Here is a 22,606-nt window from a genome sequence, read left to right on the forward strand (position 1 = left end):
ATTTGTGTAGGTGTGGGTGCATCTTTTCCAGATCTTTTATTCCTAATCCTGGTATTTATCAACATCCTCAGGACTGATTATACTTTTGTAAAATTTCCCCATTGTACATTCTAAGTTGCTCAGGGCCTGTTGTTTCTAATCTAATCTCTTACCCCTTGTAAAAACAGAAACTGCTCTTTATTGACATTCCATTGATACATCCCAGGGATATGTAAGAAAAAGTGCTTTTTTGCATGGCATCCTATTTAATTCTCACAGTAAGTTCCCCCATCCCTAGACTTGCCTGTGAGGACACACAAGCACTCTGCTTAAGGAAAATGAGTTCCTACAACCCACAGGGGGTAGCGTTGCATCTCTCATGAAGAAAGGGCTGCTCCCCCAGTGGACGGAGCAATGTCAGCAGTCTTGAATGGGCAACTCTCTAGTTCACAGCGACACAGTGCTGCCTCCTTCAGCAGTTTGGGGCCACTTATAAATGAAGTAGATTCAATAGCATTTTCAAAAATAACTGGTCCCAATCACACATTTTTTTGTTGTGGACTTCTTTGGGGGTGGTGGTTAAAACCCCCTTCACACCTAAATTGGCCCTACATGAAGTTTGTTTTTTTCATTTTTCATCAAATTCTATTTTTTAAATTAATTTAATTGGAGAATAATTACTTTGCAATATTGTGATGTTTTTTACCATACATCAGCATGAATCGGCCACAGGTATACATGTGTCCCCTGCCTCTTGAACCCCCCTCCCACCTCCTTCCCGATGCTGTGGACTTTTTATTTGTTTGTTTGAGCTGGTGTGCTCCTCTGGGATGGAGATTCAACAGAGGAAATTCTTGATTTGCACAGAAAGTAAGTCAGGGCCGTTATATATGCAGTTCAAAATGGATTCTTTGTTTTATGGAAATATCCACAATGCAGTTATTAAATACCAATTTTCCTGTCCTTTGATCATTTAAGATATGAAAAAACTTAAAATGTTTTAAACCAAATTTTCCAGAAATGAGTCAATCTGAAGACCAGTTTGCACCTACAACAATACACAATAAAGGAAAGAGCTGACTTTGAGTGTACCTCTGCCCGATCAGCAGTTTAGAGTCAAAAATACCAGGCCTAGCGTCTACAGGTTTTGGTTAATATTAAGATTTATTTTCCCAGTAGGGCAGCATTGACCTCAGTCTCAATTTGGTCGATATTTATCTCTCAGATCAATAAGTCTTGATGGCAGCTGAAACTATAGTCAATAGCTACCTGTTGACTCACACAGGCCTTGGTGGGTAATTTAGAAAATAATTTAGCAACATCTTTTCTTTGGGATCTGGTACCAGTTTAGGTGTTTAATTCTATAATTGCTGCATTTTGTCACAAAGTCCATAATACAGTGCTTCCTGGAGTGGTCACAGGCCACAGAGCTCTCCAGGCCCCCAGCCCCTCTTTTCAGAGTGATGTTGACACATGCTCACCCCAAGAAAGCAGCCTGCCCACCGCCTCCACTGACTCATTGGCAAGAAGGAAGAACCTCCATTTACTGAGCATTTACTATGTATCAGCTCCTCTGTTAGGTGCTTCGCAGGCTCCGTCTCCCTCATCTCAACCACACACGCTGACTCCCAGCAGACCCTCGGACTCCAGGCAAAAATGACAGGCCTGGGTCCTTGTGTTTTCATCCTCAAAGCTTAACATCTTTTCTTATGTTTCCAAGATAACATGGCATTTTGCAAGAAGTATATATACCAGAGACTAATAGTGGTTTGAAAGAAAAAATGATAAGACTCAAGAAGAAAAAAGAGGTGAGAAAGGCATTTTAGATGTTTTATAATCGAGGTGTCAAAACTGCCTTCCCCTATTTTAACAAAACAACCAAATACTGCAAACTGTTCTCAAAATTAGCTTATGAAGCCATGCCTTATCACCAAGGGTCTTTCTGATGGGCAGTGTATTCCCTTTGTCTAACAACCTGGAATGCTGACAATGAATCATTATTCCAATGTATCAGTGGTTCTTCATCCTTAGGGGGCCAGGATGCACTTTCCCAAAACTCAAAATGTGTAGTTTTCCTTCGAGTTGGCGGTGAGGGGATGGACACTAGGTCAAAGACTCCCTGAGGCCTTCAGGGGACCCCTGTTTCCTCCCCATGGTTTTGGGATCCCTGAACCCACTGAGTTAATTCGCACACTTCCAGAAAAGGCTGTCATTGCTTCCTTGTTTCAGAAGGAACAGAGTACGTCTCATTTATTTTTCTTGCCCTAGGTCACTTATTGATTCAGAGACCTCGTGGAGGAAGAGAAAACAGTTTCTGTGATGGGGAGGCAAGACCTCGATAGTAATAGGGACTGTGAGCTGGAGGGTCAGGTTGGCAGCATCCCCAGACCGACTCACAGAGGATGCAGGCCCGTAGGCTCCTTCTACCTCAGGGTCACGCCTCCTCACTGAGGCTCCCTCTGTTTTCTCTCTCTCTAGAACCAAGTCACTCGCCTGTAGCGCTCTGTAGCTAGAAAGATCAGACCACCCTCCTTCTCTAAGGAAAAACTATCACTCGCAGCAAAAGGCTGAAGACACAGGGAAATCAGGAACATCAGGGGCTTAATTACAACAAGTTTCCCAGTGGGTCTCTTGTATCCTATCTCCCCCTCGGATCCATCTCCCGCACTACTGCCTAGGGATCTTTCTCAAACACAACTACATTCATGTCATTTCCCTGCTTAAAATGCTCTCGTGGCTCCCCCTTGCCTCCAGGATGAAGCACGGCTTCCTGCGAGTGGCAACTGTCATCACTGGTCTCCCGCTCCACTCCCCCACCCCGCTGCCCTGTGTGGCCCAGGTCCCCTTACTGCTGGCCCCATGGGCTCTGTCCTGCACCTGCTGCCTGGCTCATCCTCCCACAGGGCTGCCTCTCACCTCCAGGATGTAGCTCACACACCGCTTTTTTTGAGGCTTCCTGCTCCTTCAGCCCCACTTCTTCACACATCTGGACTCTCCTAGGCATCAGTGCCACTCCCTGTATGTCAGGGACTTCGCATCACCAACTCTCATGGCACATTTTCGTTAATCTGTTATATCTGACCCCTCAAGGCATTGATGCCCTTGTCCCTGGAAGTAAACATGGGTCACCTGCCATCACCCCAGCTGACTGCTTTCCCTCTTGGCTGTCACCCGTCCACAGATGGTTAGGCTGGCTTCCGCTCCTCCACCTCTTCAAAGTGTTACCTGTCTCTGGGTCCTCTTCTCCTCGAACACATTGCCTGGGAGGCTCAACACTCTCACAGGTGCAACAGCCACCTGTGCAGCGCATTGGTTTCCTAATCTCAGTCTTCAAGCCAGTTCCACGCTGGTTCTTCTGACTGCTTATGAAGCATCGCCCAGGGGACTCCATGTGTACCCCAAACTTGGACACACAGAATTCATCACCTTCCCCCGGTCCTGCCCCACCTAGGATATCCCTGCTGTCCAAACTCGAGGTGCCTTGTTCTCCCTCATCTGCATGTTCACTGGTGACTGAAGGCTGTCTGTTACTTCTCAGGCACCTGGCTTGTCCTTTCCTCCTCCCTGACCACAGCTGGCCCCCATGCCCACCACCTCCCCATCCGTCTGACTTCAGGGCCCCCCACTCAGGGCTCCTACAGCACCTGGCCTCACCTGTATCTTAGCACTTCTCGTGCCTGACTCGACTTTCTCCCTCACTAGAACCACATCGCGCCTTTTTAGAAAGTGACCTTTATGTTTCTCTTACTGTGAAGGCTGTACGTGGTACACACCTTAGATACTGAAGATTGGGAGCAGTTTTTAAAAATTATGTTAAAATACACATAATATGAAATTTAGCATCTTAGCCATTTTTAAGTTCCCTGGTGCTAAGTATATTCACATTCTTGTACAAACAATTTCCAGAACTCTTTTCATCTTACAAATGTCTGTACTTATTAAATAACTCTCCACTCTCCCCTCCCCCAGCCACTGAAAGCTACCCTTCTACTTTGTCTATAAATTTGACCACTCTGGGTACCTCATATCAATAGAATCATTTGGTATTTATCTTTTTGTGATTGGCTTGTTTTATTTAGCATAACATTGTCAAGGATCATTTACATTACAACGTGTGTCAGAATTTCCTTCCTTTTTAAAGCTGAATAATATTTTGATTTATGTATATATTCTATATTTTGTTTATCCATTCATCTGTTGATGGACTCTTGGGATGCTGCCACATGCTACTATGAACATGGATGTGCATTCTCACCAACAGTGCACGAGGGTTTCATTTTCTCTGCATCCTTGCCAACACTTGTTATTTTCTGTTTTTTTGTAGCCTTCCTAATGGGTGTGAGGTGGTATCTCATTGTGGTTTTGAGTTACATTTTCATAATGATTAGTGATGTTGAGCGTCTTTTTCATGTGCTTTGGCCATTTGTATATCTTCTTTGCAGAAATATCTGTACAAGTCTTTCCCCCATTTTTAAATCAGATTTTTTGTGTGTGTTTGTAGATGTTCTTTATATATTCTGATATTAACTCCTTTCAGATATATAATTTGCACATATCTTCATCTATTCTGTAGGTTGCCTTTGCATTCTGTTGACTATGTCCTTTAATGCTCAGAAGTTTTAAATTTTGATTAGCATTAGTTTTAAAATCATAGACAACCTGTCCATCACTGTGTCCTCAGTGGGGGACCTGGAATCCGCAGATTGTATGTGGGGTGAATGAATCGAGGACAAATATCTGAGTCCTCACTGCTCAATGTGAGGTCCAGGGACCAGCATCCTGGGCATCACCTGGGAGCTTTTTGGGAAAATAGCAGCTCAGGCCCCACCCTCGATCTACAGAATTAGAATCTGCCGTTCAACAAGGTCCCAGATGAATCTGATGCACCTTGAAGTTTAAGAAGTACAGTTCTAAGTAACACAACAAACAGTAGCCAGCTCTGGTTGGGTCGTTGCTGGCAAGACAGAATCATCGCTGGCCACCTCCAGAAATAGTTATACTAACATTTTAGTAAGACAGTTCAGCCCACTTGGGAGAATGGTGAGCTTTCTCATTATCAACAGAGAGATAATTAAACATGAGAATCTACTTCTAAAGGGTATTGTGACTCTCCTTCATTCCTGAAAACCTTTCCTGGATAGCTCATCCCCATCTCAGCTTGGTGTAGTCCTGTCCTGTGGTCTTCTAGGACCCCTTATAGTCACAGGTAGAGAATTCTGACGTGTAGGGAATGTGTAGCCAAGACCCGTCTGCCTGGGATTCCCTTGAGTTTATAAAGTCTGCAGTAAACCTGCCTCCATGGCAACCCACTCCAGTACTCTTGCCTGGAAAATCCCATGGACGGAGGAGCCTGGTAGATTGCAGTCCGTGGGATCGTACAGAGTCGGACATGACTGTGTGACTTCACTTTCACGCATTGGAGAAGGAAATGGCAACCCACTCCAGTGTTGCCTGGAGAATCCTAGGGACGGCGGAGCCTGCTGGGCTGCCATCTATGGGGTCGCACAGAGTCAGACATGACTGAAGTGACTTAGCAGCAGCAGCAGCAGCAAACCTGCCTCCTTTCATGGAATCTGAAAGATCAGAGCACTTAAAACAGCCAGAGGATGAGGTTCATTCCATCATTGTTGGAGGGAACCTGTCTTAGGAGAGGGCCTTCCCTCTGCCCAGTGTCAGCCCAAGACTGAGATGCCAGCTCTGTTCAGTGTCTCCCTGGTGTCTGGAAAGAACTCCCCTTCTTGCAGCTTAGTTTTCACTATCTAGACTGTACTTCTAAGACCAAAGAGAGTTTTTCTCTGATCAGTGGCAAAAAAGGGCTTGGAGGCCCATTAGACCCCAGTGATGGAATTCTGAGAAGATTTTAATAATAACCCAAACTCCAGCAAAATTATTTCCAGAGGACATGCATTTCAGGTTTCCTGAAGGATGTTTATAATAAGCTGGAGAATTTCTCTTGTTGTCGTTAAATGTGCTAGCACTGGTTTCAGTTGAATTCTACATGAAAAGGATATATTAACCTGCGTAATATATGTTCGTAATCTCGATTTAAAATTAAAAAGAAGGAAAAAACCCACAACCACATGAACAATATATCGCCCCAAGTAAAAGCCTTGGGAAAAAAACAAAAACTATGCTTGTACCACGCTAGTCCCATTTTTAGAGAGATAAAAATTCTATGCTCCCCTCGGTACACATGCACATCCCATTATTGTCACGGGGAGTTATGTATGTCGACTGGAGGGAAGAAGAGATGCCGGGGCTTTGGAATGGATGAGAGTGGGGAAAACAGAAGTCGTTTCATTTCATGGGCTTCCTTCAGTCAGAGGGGGAGGGGCAAGCGGCTGGGTCTTTCATGAATGAGATGTGATCACCAAGGAGGCAAGATCAGGCGTCCCAGAAGTGGCAGTGGGAACATCCTGTATTAGGGACTCAGCCCTGATGCAGGGTTGTCACTTCCCTGTAGGCCAGGAGGTTGGTTCTGATGTCCCTCTGCTGCCTTGCGCTGTCTCCAAACGGCTGCTGGGCTGGAGGCTTCTCAACTGCATCACAGGTCAGTGGAGGTTGGTCAAGACTCTAATGTTCTTAACAATGGCCCAAGTGAAGCCATTACTTTCAGGAATCTTTTAAGACTGGTGGCAACCTAAGCACCCACTGGGGACCCTCTTTTGGGAGATGATGGGAATCCTTTAGAAGTGATGTGAAGGAGATTTTTCCTGACCTGTTCTCGAAGGATAGTGTGGCTTTCAGGAGGCAGGTGGCTTTGGGATTGACCATCTCGGAACTATGTTTCTCCCATTTGCTGCATCACAGATTCATTGGAATTGTTTTGCTGTCTTCCATTCAGTATTGACAGGGAGTGTATGAGTTGCTATAGGGGTTGCAGTGTTTATCCCTGACAAAGGTGAATAGGCATCATAGAGGTAAGCTGGGGCCAAGGACAGCCTAGGCTGAAAGCAGGCCTGGAAGTCCAGCAGGGCCAGTCCACTGAGTGACTCTGCCTAGTCACACAGACCCACCCTGCCTTTGGGGGTCCTGAGCCCACTCTGGGGCAGGCCCATCCCTGTGTGTCTACAGGGAATGTCCCTGTGAGAGGCAGCTTGCTCTCCATCTCAGCTCAGCTAATTTGCTGCCTTTATTGGGCACTTCATTGTTGGGATTGTTGCAGTGCCAGGAAAATTTTTTTTAAACTTTTTCATTCTGTTTTATTTTTGTAATTTCATGGAGCAATATCATTTGTGCTCATATTTGATTTTTTTTTTTTTTTAAAAAAGCCTGTTTCATTGAAAACTTCAGTTTTGAATGCAGAGCACTTCAGAGTTGTTATTAGAAGACTTTTTCAATCTCAAATAGAGAAAACTAGAAATGAATTACTGTTTTGGGGAAAAAAAAGAGTAATAAAGCATCATCAACCTATAATATCTATAACATCAAGCTGGGCATCCAGAATGTCAGGAAGAAAATTTCTACCTGAAGCTCAGTTCATGACAAACTAACGGTATATTTAAGGGATTTTGTTTCCCTAGCCACATTCAGTGCTCATTTATTATTATAATTTCCTAAAGCTGAATTTATAAATTCCAGTAAGCGCATGTGTGGCAATAAGACACAGCCCTATGAATTAAGATTATAGAGTATGGGTAGAAAGATGATGAATGCAAACTATGAATTCAATCATAGGTACCCATTGCCCATGTTACAGATAAATCCAACAAATAAGCTAGCATACCTACTACTGTTTCTTATTTGTGCTTCATGCTTGCTTTGTGCCTTGTACATTGTGTCTGTGACATAACACTGGTGTTGGTAATGGTGCTGGTGCTGGTGGTGATGATGGTGGTGATAATGATGGTGTTGATAGTAGTGATACACACCCCTCGCTTTGATGGCATGTGCCCATTCAGGTGCTATCCCAGTGCTTACCAATACAAACACTGAGTAGCTCCTATGTGCCAGGTAGCATGTGGTTCACGTCGCTTCCTAGGAGCTAGTTGTAGTGGCATGCTCCAGCACTCCTATCTACCAGAGAGAGGAAATCTCTCTGGCATCTTGAAATCAGCCACTGTGGGAGGATTTACATATATAAGTCAGCAAATGCTACAAAGGAATTTTCTTCTTGGAGGGTCAGTTGCTCAGCAATTTCCCTGCTTAACCTGGGTGCAGAAGTGGATACATTTGACAGAGCCCCTGCTCCCACTGAGCTGAGTGATGGGGTGAGAGGCTGGCTCTTGCGCTGGCTTTGGTGCTTGCTAGCTATTGGCCCCAAGCTTACCATTTCTTGTGAAATGAGGATGACAGTAAGAGGACTTTATGCAAAGAGCTATTGGTGCACTAAGTAAACACAAAGTGCTATCATTGCATTCCAGCGTGAGAAGACCGGTGGTCGACAAACGTACACTGCTTTTTAGTGCCAAGGGGTGATATGTGCTCTGCAGAGCAAGAGAGCAGGGTAGGGAGCCAAGCAGGAATGTGTTTGATAGGGTGGGGGCTGCCTTGGAGCGAAGACCTGATAAAGTGAGGAACCAAGCTGCACTGCCATGTGGGGGAAGAACATTCCAAGCAGAAAGCATAGCCCAGGCAAAGGCCCCACATAGGAAGTACTGTCCAGGTGTGTCCAAGAAACACAAGGAGACCAGCATGGCTGGAGCACTGGTCAGCATGGGGGACATATGATGTGAACTGGGGACAGAGGAGTCCCAGGGCAAGATCTAGAAGGATGAGGATCTTGGTAAGGACACTGGATTTTATTCCAAGTGTGAAGAGAAACAATGGGACATTTTGTGTAGAGCAGTGAATGGCATGATTCAACTTATCTTTTTAGAATAAGTATCTGTCCCACTATTAAAAAATTACCTGATTTTTTTCTGGCAATTGTCTGAGGTCCAGTGGCATCCAACAGTATCTGGTACATGATGTTTTCCAAATAATCTCTGACTATCTTCTTTTCTCTGCTTCTAAATATTTCAAAGGGACCAATTGTTAAAGCAATACTTGTTCATTTCTATGATAAAAATTATAGTCATAAGAATAATTGAGCACTTGTGTAGCATTTGCTGTTTAGCTGCTGGGTAATTTTCTAAGTACATTACATTTATTAATGCATTTAATCCTCAAACTAACCCTGTGGGATAGGTACTAGTATGGGTCCCACTTTACAGACAAAGAAGCAGAGGCACAGAGAGGTTAAGTAACTTACCCAAGGTCACACAGACAGTAAATAAGTCAGTCTCCAAGAGTCGATGCTCTTAAGTACCACCAGGCAGACCCTTGCTCGAACCGATGAATCTAAGTGTTAAAGATTGAAGTTGATTAGAAGATTGAGATTCAAGAGTGAAGATTTTTAAAGTGGACTTCTCTATGGAAGTAGGTAACCAAATCCTCTCTTATTCAAAGCATAAGTGTTCTCTTGAATAATACTGCCAGGAAGAGTACTTTTGGAAGACAGCTGGGAAAACATACATCTGCGGTCCATGGGGAAGAGAAAATGAGTGACTATATTAGATCATGGAACTCTCACTGTGACACTGTGAGAAGTGTCATGTATCAGGACCCTCCCCAAGAGTGTTGTCCATAATTACATTTTAGCTTCCAAAACATATGTTGGTGAAATCTAGAGATATCCATCTGTCTGATGACTCATAAGCCTCGGGCCTTTCAGGGCAGAGCTTCAGCACCTTCTAAAGCCAGTCACTTCTGCCTGTCCTCAGAGCAATTAGCCAGGGGCATGTGACTTTCCATCATGTCAGATTCATTCAGGGAATGCACTTTGCTAAACATCCTTTGAATTCTCTGGACTCAGGAGCATGATGTGAATTTGTTCATGGTTTCCGAATGACTTCATCCAACCCAAGGTGCCAACACACCTGGATAAGACCTTGAAACCTTTATCTCCATCCAAGGCTTCTCTGCTGAGTTACAGAGGCTTTCTAATCCTTCCAAAGTCCTAGATAACACTGGGTATTGACCATTAGTCACTAGGTAAGCATGAGGAGGGGAAGCTGGGTGTGAGGTAGGACTCTGCAAGGCTTATAGATGGCTGGAACAAAGGAAGTGGGCCTCACAGAGCTCCTCTGTCGCCATGCACAGTAGTGGAGAGTCCTGTTCTCTAGGTTTGGATTGTCAAAGTGCACCTAGGTCTGTAGTCACAGCTGCCTGCTGCATTTGGGAGTGCAGCTGGATCCCAGACCCAGTTAGGGAGGATTCTGGTACGAGTTATGCTGCTACATCCAGAGGTCCCAGTGTGCCACTGACCTCAGCTCTGAGGAGATGGTGAGTTTAGCCCTGGCCTGTGGCTCTAGCTGCAGGGAACCTTGGAAAACTCCCCTGGATTTTTCAATCCTATCTCTAGTCCTTCCTTGGCTGCATATTTCTACCTGTTCAGTGGGCACCTCTAATCAAGAGTCTGTTGCCACCCTACATGCTGCCTGGTCAAAGTAGAGCCTGTACCCTTTTCATCTTCTTCCTGTGCTGTTCAGAGGCACACTTGCTCCTTTCTTGGGGGCTAAGAGTCCTTTGGGGGTAAGACTGTGGAAAGAGACAAGGGGTCATGTGAAGGGATTCCAACGAGATTCCCCTCCTCGTTCGTCATCCTCCAATCAGCGTCAGCCCCATGTGTCTGCCCTCGGAGCCTCTGTCCCCCCACACCAAGCCAGGCCTCTGATGAGCATGGGGGTGGGGGTGGGCAACTCTGCTTACCCCATTTCCCCTTTATCTGGAGCTCACCTGCCCCTGAGCAGTGCAGGCCTGTTCTGAAAACACACTCTCCAGAGATTCGTACCAGTAAAGCTTCCCTGTTGTCTTTGGAAGGTCACTCTTCCCCTTTGGGATTTCAAGGTCTGCTGTCTGCCTGGCTGGCTCACCTGGGTGCAGTGTGTCCACATCAGGGTCTTAGTCGCTGCTGCCGACCCTGCACTTGTAAGTTCAGGGGACTGCTCCTGAGCAGAGGGTAGATTCCAGGGAGGACTGCCTGTCTCTGAGTCCAGGCTCTGCCTAGCAATGGCTGCAGGACCTGGAGCCATGAACCTGCCTTTTAAAGCCTGTTTGCTTCTCTGTGAAGCGGCCATGACCACTGGCCCCACCTCACAGGACTGATATGTGAGGACTGAGTGAGTTAATAAAGATTAGTTAACAGTTCCTGAGTTCTATCTCAGAAGGACCACTTCTCAAACCCCGCCGTCTGTCGCCTCTCAAAGTCACTTCTGGATTGTGTCCTTTGTACCATCATTTAACATCTCTGTCTTGCAAATGTGTTTATTTTGTTCATTTTGAGCCTTTATTTTCATTTAATGTGCACACCAGGGAACTCTACTTTTTCCTTCTATAATATGTTTAACTATAAGCAAATAGGCCATTTGACAGACTGTTGGAACTCAAAATTAAGTCAAGTTCATTTCCAAGGCAAGTTGATTCTTACAGGACATTTAAGGAGTTGGGACCTACAAGTTTCCACTAAAGGCTTTCCATCAAATAGAGCTTCTCTGAATGTACAGCATCTCCCCCCCACCGAGTGGCCATAGTTGCACATGTATAGATGTTAGGAGGGGAGCGTTTGTTTTACCAAGTACTCCTCTGTTGAATAAAAAATGAGCACTTATCTCGAAAGGGGAAGAGGAAGTCTGCCCTCGATAATATGGATAATATGTAATTCTCTCTTGGGTAAATAGATTCCTGATCGTGCAACTCGGTAGAACTGCAATCACATTTTTAAACTCTAAGGTGACGTTAGCATAAACATCCCATGTCCTAGTTATTGATCTGTTTCTGCAATAATGGTATTACCCAATTGAACTTCTGACATTGGAGAACTTGCAGTGGCTGCAATTGCATTTTTCTTTTATTCCTGCAACTTAATTCAACTTGCACATCCATCTGTGATCTCTATGAAAAGGTGTTGTTTTGCAGGAGTCTGCATAGAATGTTAAACCTCTCTCTCTCCTGGTAGGAAAGTTATTTCTTGGCTTGATTCCTGAAAAACATACCTACAAAATGAAGCACTCAGAAACTTCCAATGAGGAGCTTGAAGTGAGGTGTGTTTCCAAGAGGTACACAACTTCTGAATTCTTTGAGGCTGACTTTTCTGGTGTTAGCTTTAGCCAGTAAATCCTTCCCATTGACATACGTTCCATAATCATCACTCTAAAACTGAGGGTAAGTGGAGCTTAAATGAGAAGTGGGAGATCCAGCCTGGAGGCTGTCGTCTGCTGTAGCAGCATCTCACCACTGGCAGAAAGGAAAGCTAGGGGATGGGAGACATGACATTTCAAACTCTGATGCTTGCAGACTCACTTTGTTATACCTGGAGTCCAGAAGATTCCATCACTGTATTCGAAAACTGGTCTGTGTGACCATCCTTTCCCAGTTCTTCTGAGGGGATGTTGTGCAGTGTGGGAATTAATTGGGCACAGCATCAGTGAGAATTTGAGTGCAAGTCTGGAATTGCTGAGTCCCCTGGGGACAGTGAGAAGGTAATCACTGGACCACTAGCGTCTACTTGAATGGCTAAAATAAAAAGTACGGACAATACCAAGTGCCATCATGTATGCAGAGCAATGAAAACTCTCAGTATTGCTGGAAGAAGGGAAGAATGGTGTGGACACTCTGGATGGATAGTTTGGCAGTTTCTTTTGAAGTTAAACATACTTTCCATACAACCCAGCAACCCCATCCCTGGGTGTTTACTCTAGAGTAATGAAAATCTCCCACACAAACCTGCAATGAATATTTATAGCAATTCTGTTCATAGTCACTAACTTAGAATGACCCAAATGTCCTTCAGCAGGTGAATGGATAAGGAAAATGTGGCATGTGACACACCATGGAATACTTAGTAATCCAAAGGAGCAAACTGTTGATACATGCAGCAACCTGGATGACACATGAGGGAAAAATGCTGACCCCACAAGGTTACATACCGTATGATGCCTTTCACATGACATTCTCTAAGAGATAAAGCCTCAGTGACAGAACACAGGTCAGGGTTACCTGAGGGTCTTGTTAGAGGGAGGACGTGACTGCAGAGGATATCATGAGGGCATGTGATGGGACTGTCCTGAGTCCTGTGGGGGCAATGCGCCCAGAAACCTGTTCTCGTGTTTGGATGCATACAATGATCCATTAGAGTCACTTTTACTACATGTCTTTTAAGAAAATTAAATTAAGAAGTGAAACAAAATTCTTGGTGTCCCTGGAAGACATAGTAGGAGGTGAGAATAGATCTTTAATCCTAGTTCAGGGGTTGCACCACGCCTGGGTGAACCTGTGGGGTGGAGGGGTAGCAGGTGTCACCCTCATTGGAGAACATAGCTCAGGGCCATGGTTAGAAAGATTTAAATATTTATGCAAATAAATAAATTGATAAAAATTTATTATAAAATCTCTTCGTTCTTTGGCCAGTGAGCAGTTTGCCCCTGCTCCCATGCTCTGAGGCAGCTACTGGGTGACGGTGTTGGGACCACTCTCCTCACCTCCTCCCCATGAACACTTTCACTGAACTGAGAAAATTTCCTTTTATTCTTGCCTTCCTTGGATGCATGGACACGTGTCTATATCTGAGCCTCCATGCCCTCTTGCTCATAGAATTCCACTCCAGACCAGGGGAGTGGATTCTTCATGACTGGGAAGAAATGGATGAAAAGTGAGATTAAAGACACATAAAACGAAGGGGTTTAGAACCTATAAGACAATAAGCAGTTGACACAAATAGCAGGCCTCTACTGGAGGAATAGAAAGAGAAATGGGCTAAGAGTCTTTTCAGGCCTGGTGAAAGGGAAAAGAAAGTAAAACCAAACAGTCCTGGGAAAGAGGACTGTTGCTTCTCACATGTTTAGAAAGTTCTGGGGCTTCTTCTAAAAGACACAGGACTTCCAGCTGTTGGTCCCCAGCCCCCTCCTGTTTCTGAGAAACACGGCAACAGCAGACCTAGGTGTCAAGCTCATGTCTGAGGCCTGGAAGTCCTGCCTTCAGCGCTTCCCTTTGTGTTTTCAAGTGCAGGCGAGAGCTGCTGTCGGAGTGTTTGTGAACAGCCCGTTCAAGAGTATTTAAGTTTGTTTTCTTGAGTGCTGATGTCCCGTGTACCTCCTGTACTGCCAGGAATAGGACAGGGGCTTGAAGAGGGCCATTTGAGGGCCAGAAGCTGTCAGAGAACTAACTGAAGTGTGTCTTGATTCACTTTCAGAGACCCACTCACTGCATTCCAGTTCTTGAATTGCCATACACATTAGGAGTAATTCTTTATCTTAAAACTAAACACGTCCGTGTTGGCGAGACATCACCTGAAATACAGGTGGGGCCCTATAGCAGGTCCCTCACCCTGGCTCTGCACCATTGCAGTTGCCCCCTTTAACCTTGACATTCTGCTCCTGGCTCCCAGTTTTACTCCCAGTTCTGTAGTCTTCCCTGTTGTTGTTGTAGTTTGTTGTTTTAGTCACCGAGTCAAGTCTGACTCTCTGTGACCCCATGGACGGTAGCCCACCAGGCTTCTCTGTCCTTGGGATTCTCTAGGCAAGAATACTGGAGTGGGTTGCCATTTCCTTCTCCAGGGGATCTTTCCAACCCAGGGATCAATCTGCATTGGCAGGCAGATTCCTTACCACTGAGCCAACAGGGAAGCTGAGTCTTACCTACTCTCACTGATATGCCAATATTATTCTCTAAGCTGCTTCTTAATGCACCTAAGCCTTCCCCTAAAGCATCAGTGCAGAGAAAGGTAGCTGAGTGAAAACTGGTGAGAAGTCTACATTTTCCCCTTTTTAGTGGCAGTAAGAAATTTATTTCTAGTTAAACAAGCTGGGAAATGTAATTAAGCACATGGTTGATGGGGATAGCCAAGGATGCATGCCAGAAAAACAATAGGTTCTTTAAAGGTACCAAGGACTAATATTATGCATCTCCTGTTGGAAACTGTATACACTTCACAATTCAGAGCCTCTTGTGTGCTGCCTCATATCTTCAATCAAATTATTATATTCCAGAAATATGCATAAGGGAAATGATTCTACACATTTTATGGTGGGTTGTTGCTTGTAGCAGTAATTGAAGTACCTTTCCACTTATGAAAGTACTAATTTTATTTGTTTTTATTGCTTTTCTAGATGCAATTATTTATTTAGTGTGCTTTGGCTTTATTAAATTATGCTTACTATAGGAACATCATAAAAATGTATGAAAACAACACATCAGCCAAGCCAGCCTGGTGACCTGTATTGAGAAAGCTAGTGTTATTTTTCATATCCAAACATAATGGAATAACTTAAGAATAAACAGATAATCTATGCTAGAAAACAATGCAGTTTCAGAGTAATGTAATAAAACACCTGGACAATATGATTTCATAAATCTTGGTTCTAAAATTTGCATGAGTTGGGTTTTGTGTGCTTATTTGAGGACACATGACATTTCTAAATGGAATCATTATAATGTGAAATGTAATTAAACTGAAAGGCAAGAGGTACATGGTATTTTTGTTGGCTGGTGAGATGTGGATGACGAAGAAGAACTGTAAAGATTTTTGGTAAAAAGACAAGCAGGAGGCTCTGATCCATGTAACTGTCCTTAACACTGAAATTTAAAAAGAGCCAGATAATTATGAAGGTTGCTTGGTGGTGTCCCTCACTAGTAGGTACTGGCTGTAAGTAGTTCTTTACATCCTCTTCCCTGTACCTTAGTATGATGCTTCATCTCAAAAGAAAAAAGAGGGTTTTTGCTTTTGGCACACATTTAAAGAAACTTAATGTGAATGTGTATGATTTATTTGTCCTGAATTTTGGTGAGTTAATCAAGGTATAGCACAAAAAATAAAAATAAAACTATGACAACACAACTAAAACTAAAAAATAAAAGCAGAGCTGCTTAAATAAAAGTGAGGTGTCTTTTACAACTATAACTCAGTAACTAACTTTTACTTTTTAATTGTGAATTAAAATTAATTAATCTGCTGTTTAAATAATGTACCATCTACAAGATTCAACCAATATATATCATAAAGGGTGAGTCTCTCTCAAACCACATAGTTTACTTCCCCAGAGGGAACTTTGAAGACCAAGTTCTTGATTTCCAGGTGAGTTCTAAGGGTTTTCTGAGCACATAAAATATATACATGTGTATTTACTCCCATACACACATATTTACACAAATGATAGTAAAACATACAGTACTCACATGGCTTCATCATTCTTTTTAAAGTTTGTGCCGAATACTTCATTAAGAATGCATCGGACTCCTATTGATGTCCACTGAAGTGTTTCCAATTTTTTGCTTGTACCAATAACATTTCCACCAACATTATACAAGAGGACTTATTTCTTGCTGTTCCTTTTTGAAAACTTTTAGTCAGCTGAAAGACAAGAACTAATGTCTAAGTGATTTTACATCATACTTGTCTTATTTTGAGAGAGGTGGAGTCTCATTTAATACGTGTGAGAACTTTTGTATTTCCCTTCCTGTGAAGTCTCTGATCCTGTCTCTTGTTCTTTCCTTAATTTTCTAATGGACTGTTGGCCATTATCATTATTCAATTGTAAGACCCTTTGATCTGAGTTGTGAATATTTTGCTCATTTTTTTCAATTGTCCTTTGACTTTATTTAGAGAATATTCTGCAATATATTGCATGAAAATCTACATGTCATTTTTCTATTGCTCCTGGGTTTTGTGTAAGACTTTAAAACACATTTTTTTTTTTTTAATAAATTTATTTATTTTAGTTGGGGGCTAATTACTTTACAATATTGTAATAGTTTTTGCCATACATTGACATGAATCAGCCATGGGTTTACATGTGTTCCCCTTCCTGGACATATTTTAAATTGGAGAGATTTTTAAAAATAATTTTTAAATAATTTAAATAATTTTTAAAATAATTGCTGAGATTATTTTTTAAAAATTTCCCCACACAGTCTTCTAGCACTTTTATGAGTTTATTTTCCATGTTAAAATTTAAAATTTTTAATTTATCTGGAATTTATCTAATGTAAAGAATGATGTAAACAATATGACTTTTTTCAATTGGCTACCCAAGTATTCCAACACCATTTATTGAAAAATAATATTTGGGTTAATTTATACATGTTTTCATCAATCCCATTGATGTCTATTCATTTGTTGGTATTACAGTTTTAATTATAGTAGCTTTATATTTTTAATGTCACTGGAGTTGGAGCACAAATTATTCTTTATTTTAATAATTTTCCTTAATTATGGTAAGAAAAAAAATCTGTGACTGTATTGTATTATCAAGAATTATTTTTAACAAAAATTTTAAAATTTTAAATGCCTTTCCAGTATCTATAGGAGGACTTCCCTGGTGGCTCAGACGGTAAAGCGTCTGCCTATGATGTGGCAGACCCGGGTTCAATCCCTGGGTCGGGAAGATCTCCTGGAGAAGGAAATTGCAACCCACTCCAGTATTCTTGCCTGGAAAATCCCATGGACAGAGAAGCCTGGTAGGCTGCAGTCCATGGGGTCACAAAGAGTCAGACACGAGTGAGCAACTTCACTTTCAGTTCAGTATCTATAGTGATAACCATATCTTCACTTTCAGTTCAGTATCTATAGTGATAACCATATGGTTTTTCTCTATATTACTGTTATGAATTATATTAATAGATTTTTCTAATACTGAACCATTTATTCCATTCATTTATTTATTCCATTTATTCTATTCCTAGAATAAGATCAATTTGAGCATGATTATCTTTTAGTGTGCTTTTTTGTGCTGAGTAAATCTGATTTATGCTAACTTATACACTAATAAATGAAATTGTTCTAAAGTATGTGAAGGTTTTCCTGTTTTGTAACGCTCTGAATCGGTTTAATTATATTGGGATTATCTGTTCCTCAAAGGAATTTCTTTTGGAAATTCTCTTATCAAACTGCCTGTGCCAGGTGCTTTTGACAGTATTTTCTCCCTTTTTCCTTTCTTCCTCTGTTCCTTTCTTTTCTTTCTTCGTTTTCTTTGATGGAATTAGTACATTCACATGCTAGTGTTTATAATTTATATTTTTCTAGAATATTACTCACTTTATCTTGTATTTCAAGGTTTTTGCATTTCCCATTCCATTCATTTATGCTTTTTCCCTTCCTATCTTGATTAAGTTTTTGTTTGTTTCATTGGTGTTTTTTAAACATAAACTTTTGGATATTTTTATTTATTCTGTGATTTTTCTATCTTCTGACTTATATGTCTGGTGTTAATTTTTTTTTTTGGTTCTTCCTTCTGCTTTTGTTTATTTTGGTTTTTTTTCTAACTTCTTAAATTGTATGTTTGATCCATTTCATCCATATTGTTTAATATAAATATTTAACGTTACAACTTTTCTCCGAGTACTACATTCTTAGGTTCTGGCATGTAATATTTTCTTTGCCATTATTTTCATCATATGTTGAAATTTTAGTTTTATGTAGATTAAGTCACTTAAAATTTCTAGGTGATAGCATTCTAGTTTTGTTGTTAATTTCTAGGACTTTTTGTTTCTGTCTCTGTTTTATTCTTTCCAGCAGAGACTGTTAGTTACATTATTTTTACTTTGGAATTAAAGTTTACTTTGTGGCCTCATGTTTAATCATTTTTTGTAAGTGTTCTATGACAACTTAAATCATATGGTGTTTCACTGCAGGACATAGTGTTCTATATAAGATGACAAGATGTAGCTTTAGGTTATTTAAGTTTTACATATGCCTTAAAATTTTTTGTCCATTTATTTCCCTTTGAATTCCCAAACTGCTATGAAAATACATGCCAGATGAGTGGATGTGTGATGCTGAACTCCTTGTGGTCGGCTCCAACTGTGTTGTGTTTTGTCTTATAGCCAAAGATTGCCGAGGAGAACTTGACCTACGCTGAGCTGGAGCTGATCAAGCCCCACCGGGCAGCCAAGGGCATCCCCACCAGCACGGTCTATGCGCAGATCCTCTTCGAGGAGAACAAGCTGTAACCCTGCGTCCTATTTAATATCTGCCACTCCAGTTATTTATGAAACTTTGGATACAAAGTCCTTATTTTTGTATTTTCACTTGTGCCTTCTGTGTGGTGGGAGCCCCTTTCCAACGGCATTTCAGGTGCCTTCAGAGAGGTATGAAGCTCCTTTCTGCGAAGAGCAGGGGCCGCAGCCCTTTGGATAAATCTCCCAGGACAAGATTTTCTGGGTCTGAGCCCTGAAGGGTGAGGACTCTGATTCTGAGACCATTCAAGAGGATTTTCTGCTGAGCCAAACCCCTTCATGTTTTTTTTTCTTTTTATCTGTTTTTTTTTTTTATCTGAATTTTAATCTTCTACCCTTCCTGTATCTGTGATATCAAGCTCATAGTATATAGCTAGAGGAAATACCATTATGGGCCCAAGTATGAGATGGTAGAGATGTACTAATTGGTTTTCAAAGGATCAGATAACATTGCCAGGGCACCCAGAGCAGCATAAAGTGCTTATTGTAAGCAGTCATTCAAGATAACATCTCTTGTTTTAAATAGATGCACTGACCCTGGTGACTCAAGGGCAGAGAGACAGATTGTGGGGCAGTCTGAGGTCTAAGCTGACAATGAACTGTCTGGATACCCCAGTGCCCATTTCCCCACCCATTATTGTCCACAGCCACAGGACAAGTAGAACATTGTTCATTCTGAAGTGCTTCCACCCCTTTGGCAGGGGAGCTTATCCCTGTATAGATACTGTTCTCCAAGAAGTTCTCACTTAGCCTTTTCTGAAAGGAGCAGGGTGATGTGCTTTTGATTGACAGAATAGAGGAAGGGGGCCTCTTGGAAGTGTGCCAAGTTTACTAACTCTAATTGAACATCCATTCGTGTAAGAGCAAAGTTTTTTGACTGCTTCCCCAATGGTAGGAGAGTAGGAACTATAAGTCAAGCTGGAAAAACGTGTCCTGGATACCCCCCCACACCCTCCCCCTGCCCTGGCCCGTTACAAAGTGCCTTGCTGACTCAAGTTTGCATGTTAATTCAAATGGACTTGAGTGGGAGGGAGGCAGGGATGCCTGGCAAATAGATCTATAAGAAAGTTGCTCTGTGGACCTGTATGACAGCCATGACCTCACCGTTCTGGAACAGGCCAAGCTATCAGCTGTATTGTTAAGGACACTTGATGTGTGAGTGTGCTATGGGTGGGTTTTTACTGCACACTACAGAAATTGTTTGGCTTTGTAATGGACCATGTATATATGTTAAATTATATATTTTAAACACAATCTGAATGTGAGTTGTGCCTCTCTGTATAGCCATGTGAACTTGGTTGAGGTTCTTATCCCCTACTGGTCTCAGACTCTCTATTTATACAAAGGTGAGTTAACTCTCATAGAATTCTTAAATGGGATAATGACTTGGAAGATTCTGGACGCTAGAAATTGCTACACAAGTACACTATGTTAACATGCATGCTAAAACCAGTCCATATTTTTAAAATGAAATGCCTTTACTATTTAAAGCTCTCAATGTGTTAACTTTAAAAAGTAAATATTTGTCCATGAACTTAGCTCTATGGTAACTTTCCCAAAGACCCATGATAGCTTACGAGTGCCTCTCGTGGTTTACTGGAAAGGGTCCAAGTCAGGAGCAGGTAATGATTTTCCAGAAGCGAAAATATCCTGACTTTACAAAAAGGAAGTCATTCTCTGCTGCCTGTGACTGCATCTCACACTCTCCTTCATGCCAAGTTTCCAAGGCAGTGAGTAAACTATGCAATTTTTGAAGAACTCACTAGAACTTTCCAGACAGGAGGACATCTTTTAGAATAGGAGAATATACGGTTAGTACATCTTTCATATCATTATAATCCTAGGCATCCTATCATGTTTTATCATGATACTCTTTGGTAGAACATAGTTACATGGTGTTGTGGGGAAGGAAAGTGATTTCCTGATTTGCACAAGGAGCTATTAATATATAGATACTTGGGGCCCTGGGAGTACCAGGTGGGAGTGGAGAGTGGGGCATCTGAAGAGGTGATGAAGAGAGGGCAATGGAGTAGGAGGCCTCTGGGCCTCTGTAGAACTGAATCGAACTTCAATCACCTGCAGACCCACCATGTTAAATTCAGTGGGAGCTCTGAGTCATCACATATGGAAATGAATACATTCCACTAAGAAGAGCACGGGCTTTGAAGAGCCTCTGTAGGTTAAAATCCAACAAGTCATTGTTACAGATTCAATTCAGACTCTTGCTCCAAAACTCTGGTCATATTTGCATAAATCCATGCTGAGGTGTGTGAGTAGGGGATCCACTGACATAGGGTTTAAGAAGAGGCTTCAAGACCAACACCTCCTACTGAACATGCTTCCTAAGGGACTCATGGAAACTCCTGGCAACATCTGAGAACAGCTTGTCCCACTATTATCTAGAAGCAAGCTGTCCAAACTCTGCTCAGAGCTGGGAGCAATGGATGATTTGTACCTAGTGCTTCTTTGGGATGATAAATTTTGATGTTATTTTCAGAATAAACTTAAACTTAAGTCTCCTTATTTGTTTTCTATCAAATACACCACTACGCCTATATTGTCATTTCTAAAGATAAGGAATATATATCATTCAAATGGAAATTAGGAAAAGTTCTTCGATTTGTTTTTGCTGTAAAGCATCTGTGGGAACAACTATAGATAAGCAGTTTTCAACATGGACAACGGTTTATACATTTAAATGAAGGACAAAGAACTCATTGCTCAGAATTGAATGCAGTGGCTCTTGCAGGCAGAGTGAACGGACTCTCAGATTTGGTGAGGATTTGGTTTTGGTCAATCATCATAGGAAGCAAGGATGGGGAAGGGGTATCCCCAAATGAGACTGCCTTGCCAAATTACAGCCCTGGACCCTGAACTAAAGCAGTTGTGATGGGAAGACAGGGCTGGGATTTCTTTTAGATCACATTTTCATTAGATCATCGTATCTCTGTTAACTCACAGAGCAGAGAAGAAAAAGCTAAGCCAATCCTCCCTCTCATATTCATTGGTGTGAAAATGACACTGGGCAGTATATATTTTTTAGTACATAGTCATCAACCCACACATGGATGAGCCCAAAGACTCACTCAGGATAAAAACTAAACCAGTTGATGCTTTTAGGGACTGCTCATGGCTTAGTTCATCCCTCAGTTTCTGACATGCATGACTACAACCTAGGCTGGGCCAAGAATGGGACTCATGCTCCAGGCCACAAAAAATGGGCCAAAGTATGCATGAGGCCTGGTCTGGGCTGATCAGAATTCTTAGGAGAAAGAAAGCATCTTAGAAAGTAGCTAAGCTGGGAGGCCACCTGTCAGAACCACCTACAGTAACATCTGCCAAGGGGTGAAGGCTTGGAAAACAGAAAGATGCTGAGAAAGCAGTAGGGAAGACAGGGTCCTGGGAGCACAGACAGAATCCTAGCCTGCAGCCACTAAGATCCCCCAGACTCTTCTTTTTCCTTTAGATCTTCTTTTGATTCAATAAACTTGCCCCTTCTCCTACTATCTAACTCCTGGTTTTGCTCAAGCTGGTCAGGTTGTAGTCGAGAGAATTCTAACTAATACAGTTTGCATCAAAGCTGCTTCCCAAACCAGGAAGCAAAAGAATTTCGCTGAGGGCACCACCCAAGGATCCCTCTTCCATCATATCCGGCAACTGAATTTGTAACCACTAACTTGTGTCACAATCTGCTTCT

The 22,606-nt window shown here is 42.2% G+C and overlaps 1 protein-coding gene across 1 annotated transcript in view; it reads left to right on the forward strand.

The window, feature by feature from the left end:
- The window catches only part of VSTM4 (V-set and transmembrane domain containing 4), a 76,384-nt gene extending 56,221 nt beyond the window's left edge, over positions 1 to 20,163 (forward strand). Inside the window, exon 8 of the mRNA XM_081561685.1 lies at positions 18,778 to 20,163. Within this exon, the coding sequence (XP_081417811.1) occupies positions 18,778 to 18,903 (126 nt within the window). The 3' untranslated portion in view covers positions 18,904 to 20,163. The remainder of the gene's footprint in view (positions 1 to 18,777) is intronic.
- Positions 20,164 to 22,606: the final 2,443 nt, after the last annotated feature.

The sequence above is a fragment of the Giraffa tippelskirchi genome, chromosome 2 (assembly GCF_054371585.1).
Source record: "Giraffa tippelskirchi isolate mGirTip1 chromosome 2, T2T-mGirTip1v1.2.pri, whole genome shotgun sequence".
Taxonomy (NCBI): Eukaryota; Metazoa; Chordata; class Mammalia; order Artiodactyla; family Giraffidae; genus Giraffa; species Giraffa tippelskirchi.